At 42.5% G+C, this 15272-nt stretch overlaps 1 protein-coding gene across 3 annotated transcripts in view; it reads left to right on the top strand.

The window, feature by feature from the left end:
• The first annotated feature begins 59 nt into the window (after positions 1-59).
• PANK1 (pantothenate kinase 1) overlaps positions 60-15272 on the top strand; it is a 42677-nt gene continuing 27464 nt past the window's right edge. The window contains exon 1 of one of the 3 annotated variants that reach the window (XM_045024131.1): positions 60-533. In XM_045024131.1, coding sequence (XP_044880066.1) covers positions 323-533 — 211 coding nt within the window. In that variant the 5' untranslated portion in view covers positions 60-322. Of the gene's footprint in view, positions 534-1125; positions 1327-10751; positions 10894-15272 lie in introns of those variants that run through there. The other 2 variants (XM_045024133.1, XM_045024134.1) reach the window with 2 other exon arrangements.

The following is a 15272-nucleotide window of genomic DNA, read 5'->3' as shown; positions in this document are numbered from 1 at the left end:
GGGCCCCGGCTCCGGCCCCCTCCACCCCGGGAACGCGCACGGCAGCGGCGGTTCCGAGCCCGGGACGCTCAGTCCCCGCAGCGGGCGCCTCCATGCTGCTGCTGCCGCCGCCGCCGCTCCCACCGCCCCCCTCCGCAGCGGGCAGGACGCCTGCGCCGTGCGCTGCCGGCAGGAGCTCCGGCTCCGGCAGCGGCGCCGCATCCAGAGCAGGTTGCGGCGGGGACGGGACCAGCATGAGCTGCGGGCGCTGAGGCTCCGCCGCCCAGCCCGGCCCAACCCGCCAGCTGCGCGGAGACAAAGGAGCGAGGCCGCCGCCGCCGCCATGGGGGAGCGGCCCCGAGCCCAGCCTGGCGCCCCGCCGGCTGCAGCCGCCCCCTCCGGCTCGCTGCTCAACGGGCTGCTGCACAACGGCTTCCACCCGCCGCCGCCGCCGCCGCTGCTGCGCCAGGAGCCGCCGGTGCCCGGCCACGGCTCCCCGGCCAAGAAATGCAGGCTGCGGAGACGGCTGGACTCGGGCAGACGGAACAGGCCGCGTAAGTGATGCGCGCGCTGGGCTCCGCACACCCCGCAGTGCTGCCTCGCCAGCTCCATGCTCCACCGGCGCGGGGAGAAGGGCTAGTTACACAGCGGTGCCAGCCCGGCTCCTGGGCGGGCACCCACAAGCCCAACCTCGCCGACTTCAGTTCCTTTATTGCCTGCAAACCCCCCGAGGTCCCCAGGCTCCTGTTAATCTTTTAGGGAAAAAGGGATCCCTTGTGACCTCCTGGAGAGCAAGGACTTTGCCTATAAACGAGTCCAAGTCCTCTGTATCTGTTTCACTGTTTGAGGTCGGGGATTTTCTAAGGCCAACTACGGGGCGGGGGGGAATGCCCATTCTTCCCCCTTTCGCCAGCTTGGTGAGGGTGCTGAGGAGTTCTGCAGTGTGACTGACAGCCCGCCTCCCCCCCTCCCTACAAAATCAGTTCGTTAAATACCATCTTATTTCAGCCAATAAAACTGTGTTTTGGGGACACACCTACTGATACCATGTGGGCTGGGTCAGCGATTGACCAATGAGTAGGCTGGAAGGTGGTGGGTTTGTGGATTGGTTTCTAAATTGCTGTGTCTGAAAGCTAAAATGAGAGATTTCCTAATTTACAGCTGGCATAAATGTGACCTTGTTAAAAAAGGCTTACAGTTCCGATACCTTGGGATGTAAATTTGTAGATGATATAGCCTCGGATTTTCAGTAGACACACCTTGAATCAGTTATTAATTTAGCTGTCTTTGGCATGGTCCTCTGTGACTTAGACATTCCAATGAAGCTCATAATTGCTAAGAACCATTGTAAGTAAATGAGACGGGTATCTGAATTAAGGTCATTAGTAGACTTGTTAATGTTTTATTGCTGTTTTTTCGTATTTCATTACTGAAAAAAGAAAAAGGAAATGCAAACCACTTTTGCATAGGAATAATATTGTACTTGTATATGTTCACCTGTAAAATGAAGACTAGTTCATCTGGAAATTAAATGTTTGATTCATCTGCTTTATTGGAAGCATTTTTATTTATACTGCTGATACAATCTGAAATTTGTATGTAAAGTGTATTCTTTGTAATTATTGCCTATTTGTTGTTGTTTGGTTGGTTTTTTAAGAACTGGTAAATTGTTACTTAACATATTTCTTTTAAAGCTGCAAGTCCAAATGTATTCAAAATATTTGTACTATTTATGTGTTTCTTCATTACTGATAACATACTCTATTTGACAGGTTTCAGAGGAGAAGCAGCATTAGCCCAAAAAGAACAGGAGTACAAGTACTCCTATACTCTATTTGCTTAGTAATGGATGACTTTTAATACCTAGGTTCAATTATGAAAGAAAGCTATTTAATTCCAAAACTTTATATGTAAATCCAATTGTGAATTGACATTAGGAAACAAACAGCTCTACTCTTCGCTGCATGCTTGCTGTAGTGGTTGGAACTGAGATTTATTGACCTCATTCACTTTCTCCTTTGTATAGGGTTTTTAAGTTCAGCATATTCTGAGCAAGTAATCAGAAATAGTTAGAACCATAAGTAACCTGTGCCAAAACATAATGTAGTTTAAACTAAGTACAAGATAGTTTGTGTGTAGATAGATATCTTGGATTTCTTCTGGATTCCATGAGATGTATTGTTTTGACAGTAGATGACTTCTCCAGTGGAATTTTTTGGCGTTAAAGTAAAGTTTCTTTCTCACCAAATGTGTAAAAAGACTTGTTAGAGATAAAGCTAAACCAACACTTTCAAAGATAACCTTGTTCATTTTAATACAGGCTTACTGGACTGGAGTTTGTTTGGTTTTTTTTTTGTTTGTTTTTTTGGTAGGTTAAAAAAACCTGGTAGTTAATAAGTGCAACAAAAACTTCTTGTTTATATCCTTGGTGGTGGTGGTTCACCTCCTTGACTTGCCCAGTGACAATAGCTTATAGTGAAAAGATTTAAAAACAAAAAAACCCCTTCCTCTCAAACTAACTATAGGAACAGAACTGTTTTATTTTTAAAAATAACCTGTGTGTTGAGCTGTAACTTTCACAGGGCTACTTATTAAGAACCTTTTTTCACATATATGGTTTATTTTAACTTTAATATCTAAGTGTCATCACTCAATATCTTTTTGTTTGTTTTTGTTTAAGTATAAACAATATGTCTGCATTGAATAGTCATTTAACCTCTGCAGTACCTGTACACATTCTGCTCTGCATTTGGTAGAAGGAAGAGTTGAATGACGACAGACTAATTCTTATTTGCAAAATGATTGTGATATCTACTTTAAAAACTACAAGAATAATAATTAAGCCTAGAATGCATATTTGAGGTGCAATAAAACAAAACCACAGACTAGCATACTTGCTTGGTAGTTTTGATTATATATTATTAAGCTCGGTCTGCACTATTGTGTCAAAGTTTAAAAATATAATTCTGAGTGTTATGAAGAAACCAAAAGGATAAGATTTCTATGGAGTCACATAATCTCTTAAATAAGAGGGAATAAGGCATTTCATTCCTTCAAACCTTTTTTCTGAAAAGACCAGAAGCATGGTAAACAATCCAGTAGTAAAGATTATAAAATTATTGCTCTGCTCTTACTGAAGACACCAGTTGATGGTGAAACAAACACCCAGTAGACTCAGTTCAGGCTCAAGGGAGTAGATGAGTTTCTTTAATAACATCGTTAATAACATCTCTAATAAATTTGGGGGTTTTATAGCTGTCTTGTACATAAGTATATTTACAGCTATATATTACACTTCCAGGAGAATAGTATATTCTGGCACTTATTTTAACATGTTTCATATTGTTCACCAGAGAGCAAAGGTATAGAAAATAGTGTAGGATTGACAGGATCTGAGTAGAGCACAACAATGAACAATCCTGTTTTTCTGGTTTTGTATGATGTTTAACATTGGTGCTTGGATATGTATGTGTGTTAAAGGGCACATTGCAAAATGCATGTGGTAACTGCACTAAGTCTTCTAGTATTGATCTCTATTCTTGCCAATTTTCTTTCACAATGTGCAAAGCATTTCCTAGTATACCAACAAGAAAAAGTTGTCAAACTGAAGGTATAATTGTATTCTAAATCCACATAAGTGAAACATTTATTATGTATTGGTTGGTATGGTGTCTGCCAGAACATGACAGACAGGAATAAAGACTGGAAATACAGGATTTTGGGAGGGGAACATTCTCACTTGAAACCAAAACTGTTTGCTAGTGAGGATATGGTATCTACTTTTCTGAAGCTCTTGAATTGATTCTATCATTGTTTGGGGATCCCCTCCCCCCACTCCAAAAGGATACTTTTATTTTAGCTTGCACTGAATGATCTGTTGGTGACCTATTGTATGAATTTCTTTTTTTTGGATCACTTGTGCATATATCTAGCTAGCTTAGGCCCCAGCCTCACAGCTCTTTACAGAAAGGTTTCATTTACATGGAATAACCATGTTAAGTTTTTGCAACTATTTTAAAGCATCCACTTGATGAGCCTGTTCAGATGTGCTTTGAAGTGCAAGGAATTATGACACCCAGAAAGACAAGATGATGATCATCAGGGATAGTCTTCATAGCTAACTTTCTATGTCAATTCCCATCAAATAGTGGTGTAGCCACATAGGTCGCCTCTTGTACACCTCAGCTAGCTAAATCATGCTTCAAGGTATTACCCTGCATACAGTAGGAAAAAGGTCAAATTAGGTCAAGGTTAACCAGCATGTGCTAAACTTAACCACTTCTAGTTAAGACAGACCTTTTAAGGGTACTGATCAGAAACAATACCTGAAAATCAATTGGAATCTCCTCTCCTATCACAGAGAATGTGTGCTCCTGGCAAGCAGCATTACTTAATAGGAGAGCACCTGCAATATGCACCAGCTGTAATTTCTAAATGTTTCAAGCTGTAGCATCATATAGCATATATTGTTTTTGAGCCATCTTGTAGTTAGATTGTTGCAATCATTCACATACAAGGTACATGTGCACACAGCATAGATTTTTATAGTGCTTTTACTCCCAAATGCTTTGCTGCCTGAAAAACACAGGGCTTATTCACCCACAGTGACATGCAGGCATCTGTAGGGTGGAAAGTTGCAACTATGTTCTTTGCCAGCAATACTATATAAGTTTGTTTGTCTCCAACTGAAACTGCAGGGAGAACTTAAAGTAAGCAGGACAGAATTACTCACTGGATGTCACTCAGGACATTAGCGCTCCATCCTTTACACCAAAATGCTATTGGATCTTCTAATGATCAGGACCTCTTTTCTACATCTCATCGGAAGAAAACACCTCTGGCAGCACAGTGTCCCCTAACAGCATGCTGAAGAATTGTTTCAATATTCAGAGGAAAGAGTGGTGTCAAGCAAATAAGTGTGGCTGTAAGCAAATTCAAAGCAAGTGGTGCTTTGGGGCTCTGCATCCTGTGAGATGAAAAGATGCCATATCTCCTTCTGCAGAAGTAGAATCACACATACTCATGCATTTCTGCAACAAGACTGGAAAGTTAGAGAAATCGTGACCTGGCTTGATCCTCCTCACTTCCAGAATCTTGCTCAATCACAAATCCTAAGACTGGGCCTCCTATTAAATCATCACTTCTTGCAGCATCTGTGTTTTCAATGGAGGTACCTTGCTCAAGAAATGACCCAGTCTGTCTCTGCTTATCTTTTAAAATTACATTTTAAGGTAATCAGTCTACAGTATGTTTGGAGTAACACACCCAAATAAACATACCTGTCCTCACATTTATGTGAATAGGCGATCATACTAAACATCTGTATGTGTTTTCCCCCCAATAGGCAGTAGGCACTCAATAAGCATCTACCATGTTAATGTCATTTTGTTTATTCTAAGATTATGTAACAGGATGGACTCATTGTAGTTCTTCAATGCGCCCGGGACACTCTGAACTAAGCAGCATTTGAGATGCTCACTATCCACACCCAGCAGAAACAGGATGTAAGGTTGGGGTCCTGGTGACAGATAAGCACGTAGGCTTTACTTGACTCAAAGCAAAACAAATATTTCACGTTGATTCAGTAATTGTTTTAAATTTAAGCATTTATGCAGTGCTCAAGAAATAATCAGTAAAATAAGAATGATTATTGCATCTAGATTCTTCGTAAGACCCAAGGCAGATATTTTACAGGAAGCATCTGGCAGAAATGAGGAAGATGCCATCCACCTTTATTTTCTCCAATTGACGAGGAAGTAGTAGTTAGTAGTAAGTAGTAGTTAAATCTCACACAGCTACACTAGAAGTGCTCTATGCCAATGGGAGAGTGCTCTCTTGTCTGCATAATAAATCCATCTCTGCAAGAGGTGGAAACTATGTTGGTGGGACATAGCGCTGTCCATACCAGTGCTTAAGTCAGTGTAACTTACGTTGCCCGGTTATTTACAGGGTTATTTTCATCCCTGAGAGACAGAAGTTATACTGACATAAGTGGTAGTGTGTACAAGCCCACAATTAAAGCAGTAGCTTTCCAGCCTGTCAGTCAGCCTAAGCATCTTCAGCGCAAAAAGCCAACTGGGAACCAGATTATGTAACATTCACTGGATAATCACACTTTTAAAGACAATCCCTTTTGTGTCCTATTGTTGCTGTGAGACCATTTAAGAGGTTACAGTGGCTCCCAGAGCTAAGACAGAACCAATGTGGGATAAATTCTCCCAAGTGCTAGGTTTTAGCTGTATGTCTACTCTATAAAGTCAGTAGGAACCTTGTGGTCCCCTGCCAAAAATTCTGAGTACATACTACTCCAGAGCCATCCTTCTATATTTGAGGATTTTTTAACCAGATACCAGCTGGATGCAAGAGTAAAAGGAGCCACTTAAGGAAGCCATACTACCAGGGCCGGCTCTACCATTGTTGCCGCCCCAAGCAAAAAAAAAAGACCCTGCTCGGACTGCTGCCCGAACTGCCGAAGTGTGTGCAAAAAAACCCACCTCTCGGACTGCCGCTGCCCAAACTGCCGAAGTGCAAAAAAAAAAAGCCGCCCCCGGACTGTGCCGCCCCAAGAATGGATGGAATGCCACCCCTTAGCATGTGCTGTGCCAGACACGTGCTTGCTCCGCTTGTGCGTGGAGGCGGCCCTGCATACTACTGTGTCAGACTCTGTGGAGTGGGTGTGACCTATGACAGATTACACAGAGGTCCATGAGTTTCCCTGCAAATCTTGGGACATTCATGATGATGGAGGCCTGCACCACCCACTTCTTTTGTGGGCTTTCATGAAAGGGCATGTTGAGACAGACACTGAAGGCTTCAAGTCTTGCAGAGTTTTCTTCTTAAATTGTGGCCTTCTATGGATTTTTCCTCATAAGGCATGATCTGGCATCTGGATTTTGTTTTGGATTTTTAAACTTCGTGATGAAGTTGCATGTTCATTAATGTCGTATGTCCAGATTCCTGAAATTAATAGCTTTGAAACTGAGACTTAAAAAACCCCACCTTTCTACTTGCTTATCAAAAATGTAACATTGTTTTGTTCAGCTTTTAGTAAAGTGCATTACTTCTAGCTGGCATAATTTGAAAAATGTGAAAAGTACCTTTGTGTTCTAGGTACTCTATCTAGCGAGTCTGATTGCGTTTCTATTCCTAAGGAACACATTATATTTTGAGGTTCTATTATGTACTCTTGACAACTGCTAAATAAAATGCAAGAAAGTATTTCTATATTTAACTGCATGGTTTTATCATTTCATAATTCTGCACAGTAATGTTTATATGGGCTCAAGCATGTATGGATACTAGATAAGATGTATTATGGCCATATTAGTCTGTATCAGCAAAAATAATGAGTCCTTGTGGCACCATAGAGACCAACAAATGTATTTAGGCATAAGCTTGCCCAAATAAATTTGTTAGTCTCTAAGGTACCACAAGGACTCCTGGTTATATTTCCCATGAGTGAACCTTTCCCCCAGATACACACCAACAGCTGGGCTATCAGATTACTTAATTATGTAATCTTTTAGATACCTTCTGTGTGCTTAGTTGCATGCTTTTGCTTTGAAATGTCAAAGAATACTAGATGGATTTTTATATACAGGTAACAATCAGATAAGTTCTTGACTCAGTATCTAGCATTACCGTTATACATTTAAAAACTGTTAATGTTCACAGGGGGAAAAACGAATTTATCTAAGTGTGCACACCAGTTCTGCACCAGATTACTGTTCTGGTCTAATATGTTTACTCCATTCTCTTAGGTGTTTATGACTCATAGTAGGGCTTTCTATGTCAATGCTATGCTTTCTAGGACTGCATTTCACATTATTAATGTATCCTTTGTAACCTACTGCAATGCGGACCTGTAGCCAGGGGCGGCTCTAGGAATTTGGCCGCCCCAAGCACGCTGGTCCCGCGGCTCCGGGGGACCTCTTGCAGACGTGCCTGCAGAGGGTCCGCTGGTTCCGCGGCTCTGGTGGAGCATCCGCAGGCTCGTCTGCGGGAGCTCCACCGGAGCCCTGGAACCAGCGGACCCTCCGCAGTCATGCCTGCGGCAGGTCCACCGGTCCCGCGGCTCCGGTAGACCTCCCGCAGGCATGACTGCGGAAGGTCCGCCGGAGCTGCCTGCCGCCCTGCCGGCAAAATGCCGCCCCAAGCGCGCACTTGGCGCGCTGGGGTCTGGAGCCGGCCCTGCCTGTAGCAGAGTTGTCTCCTCTCGCTCTTCTCCCAAGGAATGTATATTTGGTGTTGAGATTCTTTAGGAATAGATTTCCCTCTGCTCAGCAGAGTCAATTAGCAGTTTAACTATTCTCATCATGCAGTTTTGTTTAGCTAAGGATAATCCCATTACTGATAGTTTAAAGAGTAATTTGGAAATTACAGAGAAATCAGTGACTTCCTTATTTCTTGTATAATAAATCACATCTATCCAAAATATTGTAGCAGTACTTATTATCAGCAAATAGATTTGTCAGCATTTGCACTGTAAATAATTTAATTTTTGATAACTCAGTCACTCAGTTTAAATTCTGGAGTGCCTGTGACACACAGGTTTAAATAATTAATCCATTCATATTTAGCTTAGGGACAGGTGTCAAAATATTGAAATTAAAAGTTGAGTTTACACTTGTATTTTTTCTTCATGCTTCCCATTAGTGGTTGCATCAGTGGGGACATTACGATAAATTGGCTGCAGTCATTGTAACCACTAAGTTGTGAAAACCTGCATGTGCAGAAGACACAGTAGATAAAAGGCCAGCTGTCTGTCTGCCTTAGTGCTCCTACTATTGGTACCACTGGATGTAGTGCTACTGTAAGAATTTGAAGAAACATGCAGGCATAGTTTTGGCAACTTAATAGTGCCTCATTTTTCAGATTTTTTTGTTTATTATTAACAATACCAGTAAAAGAGCAGTTTTGCCAAAAAAAGTTAATTTGTTAATTGCTAAATCCTTTATTCAGAATGCAGAGATGCTGATTATGATTCTTTACAGCCCTTTTACACTGCACGTTATTACCCATTAGTGTCACAGTTGATGGATTTTAGTGGGAGTTTTCAGACTCTGGAATTTGGTGTGTTCCCTATTGTAGTCTGTTATACAGTCACTGTGCTTCTATTTCTCCACCAGACAACCAGTGCTAGACTCTGCAAAGGAAACAGTAAAGCTGTGCGTCTGCACTATTGAAATATCAGTCGCTATGGGTTTTTTTTTTTTTTTTAAATCACACTTAAGTGTTTACTCTGCCCCAGAGTTGCAGGGAAACTGCTCATGTTCAGGAACAAACATTTGTTCGTTTTCTTCTACAGGTGTTAGCCTGGCCCATAGCAGAGGGAAAAGAGAAGTGAGGTACATGGAGAGAAATAAAACCAATGACCTAATAAAAGAGAGACATAGTCCCATTTAGGCTTTTTAAGAAGTGGGTAGACTACATAATTATTGCCCCCTGTATTATGTAAGTCCTTCATGTGTTGTTAATCCTGTTGACTACAATATTTGTTCACCTCAAATAGCACAGTTTTTTTCATTCTACCTGTTAATGATTCCGTGGAATTTCCAGAAACTGACATGATGTTGGGACACCTCATCACATGCACAACACTAGTCATGCATGAAAACCTTGTCACTGGTTTCTTTATTTACTGTTTGATTCAAAGCTCTCATGCGCGTGATGAGTGCATCTTTCAGCGTTGGTATCAAGTGAGTGTGTTGCCCCTGCCAATCTTCAGAGTGCTGACTTCTCCATTGGCCCCAGTTCTCATGCTACGAGCTTCCTCACCAATAACTGAGGACATGTGGCACATCAGGACCTCCTTAGACAATTGGCTTCAGCCTTCGGTGTATAGGCTGAATTTGTGCAGGAGAAAACACATAAGCTAGTGGACATTCTTCAGTTCTTGATCTCAGGGAGCCAATGAGAGGTCATATCAAGGGAGGTACAAGTCCATGCTTGAGGGCAAAGATGTTGGATCTCATGGGCAGGAAAACTTATTGGACTGCCGCCTTACAAATGCAAATTGCAAACCAGCAGGCATTGCTATCCAAATAAAATAATGTGACCTGGAACTCTGTATCCAAGTTTAGCCAAGTTTATGGACAAGTTACCCAAATCCTCTACAGAGGAGTTCAAGGCATTTGTTGTGGAGTTTGGTTGCAAAGATTTATTTGTAATCGGCCCTGCATGTAGCTGATATGGCTGACAGGGAGTTATGGCTTTGGTGGTCACTATGAGCATTGTAGTTGTAGAATTCAGGAGTAGCAGCAGCTAGCCAACAGTGTGTGGAAGACTACATTTCAATGGTCAACTTCTATTGTCAGGCAAAATGGATGAGACTTTACATTCTTTTAAGGACTCTCAAGCAAATCTGTGCTCTTTGGGGATTTATACTCCAGCAACAAGGATGCATAATTTTGGCAGTTAGCAGTAGTACTGCCCTCAACCATATTTTAGGCAGACACCTTACCAACTGAGACAAGACTACTCCAGAAGGGGAATAAGTTTCAGAGGAGGAGATCTTTAGGGTCTAGTTTTATCCAGCCACTTTGTCCCCCTCCACTGTCAGCCAGGCAGCCTATTTGCCTTGCATATTGAGAGCAGCAGACCAGTTGTGAACATCTCAACTTCATCATCTCAGTTTAGGGACAGGTTTTTTCACTTCTGCAGTGCTTGGGAAGCGATAATGACTGACAGATGGGTCCTAAGCAGTCTGGGATTGGGGTACTCCATTCAATTTTTGTCTTCCCCTCCATCTCGTACCTTTTCAGGGACCCTTCTTATGAGTCACAGCTTTTTCAGCAGAAGCTATACAGGAGGGTCCTCATCAGCATGGTGGAAAGGGATGCTACTCCAGGTGTTTCCTGATCCCCAAGTCAAGGAAGGAATAAGACCTATTCTTGATTGCTGCAATCCCACCAGGTACATCAAATATGTGAGATCCCACATGGTTACCCTGGCTGCTAATATTTTTGCACTGAATCACAACAACCAGTTTGCTGTTCTCAATCTCCAAGATGCTTATTTTCACATGTCAGTCTTCCCAGATCTCAGGAAGTTCCAGAGATTCCTTGTCGCAAGCCAACACTACCAAGACAAAGTTCTTCCTTTTGGCCTGTCTTCAGTCCTACATGTTTTTACCACATACATGCTGGTGGGTAGTGGCCTATCTCAGAAGAAGGGGGCCTTCATGTCTTCCCATTCTTGAATGATTGGTTATGTGACAGGGTCAGGCCAGATGGCTACAAGAGAGTGGTCGAAGGTAGATACATTAGCTCCAGGTTAAGCAGGTCCCTTTTCCCTGGGTAAGATAACAGGGACTATTCCAGAACACTCAGGAACTTTCTAGAACTAATTAAGGCAGGCAGGCTAATTAGGGCACCTGTAGCCAATTGGGACGTTACTAGAATTAATTAAGGCTAATCAGGACACCTAGTATAAAAAGGCTCTCACTCCAGTTAGTGGTGTGTGTGTAAGGAGCTGGGAGTGAGAGGATGTGCTGCTGGAGGACTGAGGAGTACAAGCATTAACAGATATCAGGAGGAAGGTCCTGTGGTGAGGACAAAAAAAGTGTTGGGAGGAGGCCCTGGGGAAGTAGCCCAGGGAATTGTAGCTATCGTGTAGCTGTTCCAGAAGGCACTCTAGACAGCTGCAGTCCACAGGGCCCTGGGCTGGAACCCGAGGTAGAGGGTGGGACTGGGTTCCCCCCAAAACCTCCCAACTCCTGATCCAATACAGGAAGATCTCTGAGGCTAGCAGAATCCACCAATAAGCCAGGACCCACCAAGGTAGAGGAGGAACTTTTTATTACAGTTAGTAAGAAGCAGATCCAGGAAGTGAGTCCTTAGTCATGTCCAATTCACATTAGACGGGGGATGATCCTGCACAAAGAAAAATCAACTCTAACTTAGGGCTGTTGCGTGATTTTTTTTTTTAAATTAATCGCGCAATTACAAAAATGGTTTTGTTTTGAGTACAGTTATGTAACAAAAAAATCTACATTTGTAAGTTTCACTTTCATGATAAAGAGAATGCACTTCAGTACTTCTACCAGGTGAATTGAAAAATACTATTTCTTTATCATTTTTACAGTGCAAATATTTGTAATAAAATAATATAAAGTGAGCACTGTACACTTTGTATTCTGTGTTGTAATTGACATCAATATATTTGAAAATGTAGAAAACATCCAAAAATATTTAATAAATTTCAATTAGTGTTCTTTTGGTTAACAGTGCAATTAATCGTGATTAATTTTTTCAAGTTAATCGTGTGAGTTAACTGTGATTAATCGACAGCCCTACTCTAAACCTAACCCAAAAATTCAAGTTCATTGGGGCTCTACAAATTCAAGGGCCTTTCTCCCATGTGAACAATTCCAGGCAGTTCAGTACCTATGTCTGGACCTCCAATCGCATCCTTCCACAACAGCCTGTGAAGGCAGACGGTTACTAGGCCATATGGCTGTATGCATTTACATAGTATAGCGTGCGAGGTTGCATCTTCATACCCATCAGTAATGGCTGAGGTTAGTCTGTCATCCAAGTTGCCAATCATTGGACAGTCTTATGTGAGTGCCCCCAGAAATACTGGACTCTGTGCAATGGTAGATGGAGCATTGTAAGGAATGTTGTGGGGGGGGTCCCTTTGTCTGTCCTCCACCAATAAGAACATTAGTTACTGATGCCTACTCAATAGGTTGGGGGAGAAGCATCAATGTTAATTAATGATTCAGGGCTTGTGGGTGGAACAGGAAGCAACTGGTCATGTCAATGTGCTGGAACTTCAGGCAATATACAACACCTTCCAGGACCATATTTAAGGAGCAGCAGTGCATGTACTCCAGGATAGTACTACAGCAATGTGTTATGTGAACAACAGGGAGGAGCCTGGTACAGCCAGCTTGGTCATAAAGCAATGAAAATTTGGCACTTCAGCATACAGTGTTGAGGTCCATTTTCTGAGAATGAGGTGGCATCCCTTCTTCGATCGACTTATTTGTGACAAAGGACAACCGAAAGTGTTATCAGTTCTGTTCCTGAGCAGAAATCAGCCTGGAGTCCCTTTCCGATGTGTTCCATCTGAATTGGGAAGAGAGCCTGATGTATGCCTTCCCTCATATCTCTCCCCATATTCAAGGAGGAGCAGCAATGCTCGGAAGTGGTTCAGGAAATTCTGCATAGTTGTAGAAAACCCATCTATTTGTCTACATGAAAATGATTTTTGATTTGGGCAACGTCCGAGCAAATTCAGCCCACGTCAACTTGGATTCAGGACATTTTGGACTAATTGTTGCATTTGAAATCTTTGGTCTTTGCTCTTAGGTCCCTGAAGGTTCATTTGGCTGCGAGCTCAGCTTTACATCATCCTGTCCAAAGAAAGTCTGTATTCTAAAACTCCCTATAATGATTTTCAAAGGTATTATTCACCTTTCTCCTCCAGTGAAGGAAATGGTCCTCTTGTGAGGCCTTAATATGGTGTTGGCGGTGCTAATGGGTCTGCTTTTTGACCCAATAGCAACATGCTCATAGGCTGTCTGCTGGGAGAGGAGTGCCATTCTTGTGGCGATAACATCTGCAAGAAGAGTCAGTGTTATATAAGCCTTAATGGCAGATCCTCCATATGCTCAGTTCAAGAACAAGGTGGCTTTAAGATCACATCCAAAATTTTAGTTCCAAGTGGTGTCTGTTTCACCTTAATCAGGTTATTTTCTTACCTCACAGTTAGGGTCCTACCAAATTCACAGTCCATTTTGATCAATTTCATGGTCATAGTATTTTAAAAATTGTAAATGTCATGATTGCAGCTATTTAAATCTGAAATTTCAGTTTTGTAATTGTAGGGATCCTGACCCAAAAAGGAGTTGGTGGTGGGGGAGGGAGCGTCGCAAGCTTATTGTAGGGGGTGTTGTGGTACTGCTACCCTTACTTCTGAACTGCTCCTGGCGGCAGCACTGTCTTCAGAGCTGGGCAGCTGGAGAGTGGCTGCTGCTGGCCATGATCCCAGCTCTGAAGGCAGAGGTGCCAGCAGCGGCGCAGAAGGATGGCATGGTATAGTATTGCCACCCTTACTTCTGCGCTGCTGCCTTCAGAGCTGGGCACCTGGCCAACAGCCACCATTCTCTGGACACCCAGCTCTGAAGGCAGCACAGGAGTAAGAGTGGCAATACTGCAACCCCCCTAAAATAACCTTGTGACCCTCCTCCCCCTGCAACTCCCTTTGGGGACAGAATCCCCAATTTGAGAAATGCTGGTCTCCCGCCATGAAATCCCTATAGCAGTGGTTTCCCAAACTTCAACAACCTGTGAACCCCTTTCACTAAAATGTCAAGACTCGCGAACTCCCTCCTAAAAATGACTATTTCCAGGGATTTTCTCCTTTATCTGAGTATAAATTATAAAAGCAGTGATCTTGGAAATATAAAAGTTGTTTTTATGACATGCTTATTACACACTATTTATTATTATTTATCATTACAGTATTTTTATTACATTATGAAAACAGCAACACTCTTCCAAGATCTCACTTTCATAGCTTGTATCACTTCGAATAAGCCTGTTATAAAACAAGGCTCCTGTGTTTCATCAAGGAGTATCAGCTGTGAAACAGCATGAAGGTATTTAAGAGGACAATTCAGAGTTCCTCCTACACAAGCATTCAGGTCTTGATTAGTCCAGGAAAACAACACACATTACAACAAAGCTTAAACTTGTTCATAATAATAATTTTAAAAACAATACTAGCTGCCTATTTAATTTTAAAGCTGCAGAAAATATCCACCTCCTTTTCCATTTCTTATAAGAGTCTTGAAGTTTAAATCTCAGTGTGGTAGATATGCTTACTTTGATCTGCTTAGCTCTTGGAAGTCAAGGGGCCCCGTGCTGCCTGGGATCCCTAGGGACGACTCTGTCCCCCATTAGGGAACTTTTCCTGAGAACTCCCTGTAACATTTCACGAACCCCAGTTTGGGAACCACTATCCTACAGTATAGAGTAAAAGCGCACACAAGACCAGATTTCACAGGGGGAGACCCGATTTCACGGTCCGTGACGTGTTTTTCATGGCCATGGATTTGGTAGGGCCCTACTTACAGGTGGGAATACTTTCTCATCCACAAATGGGCTGCTCTGCCAAATTGGCTGCCTGCTGTATGTAACGCTTAATGTTTTTCCTACTGTTGATAAAGCGAAACCTTTGTTACACTTGGCCCATGGTGGAGGTGACGGGAAGATGTGCTGCAGTCTGAATAGTAGTATTTTCAGTGCATACAGATCATGAGGAACAAATAGTACACAGAATCT

Source organism: Mauremys mutica, chromosome 7 (assembly GCF_020497125.1).
Source record: "Mauremys mutica isolate MM-2020 ecotype Southern chromosome 7, ASM2049712v1, whole genome shotgun sequence".
NCBI lineage: Eukaryota > Metazoa > Chordata > Testudines > Geoemydidae > Mauremys > Mauremys mutica.
The sequence above is the reverse complement of the archived record's forward strand: the minus strand, read 5'-3'. Positions and strand labels throughout refer to the sequence as shown.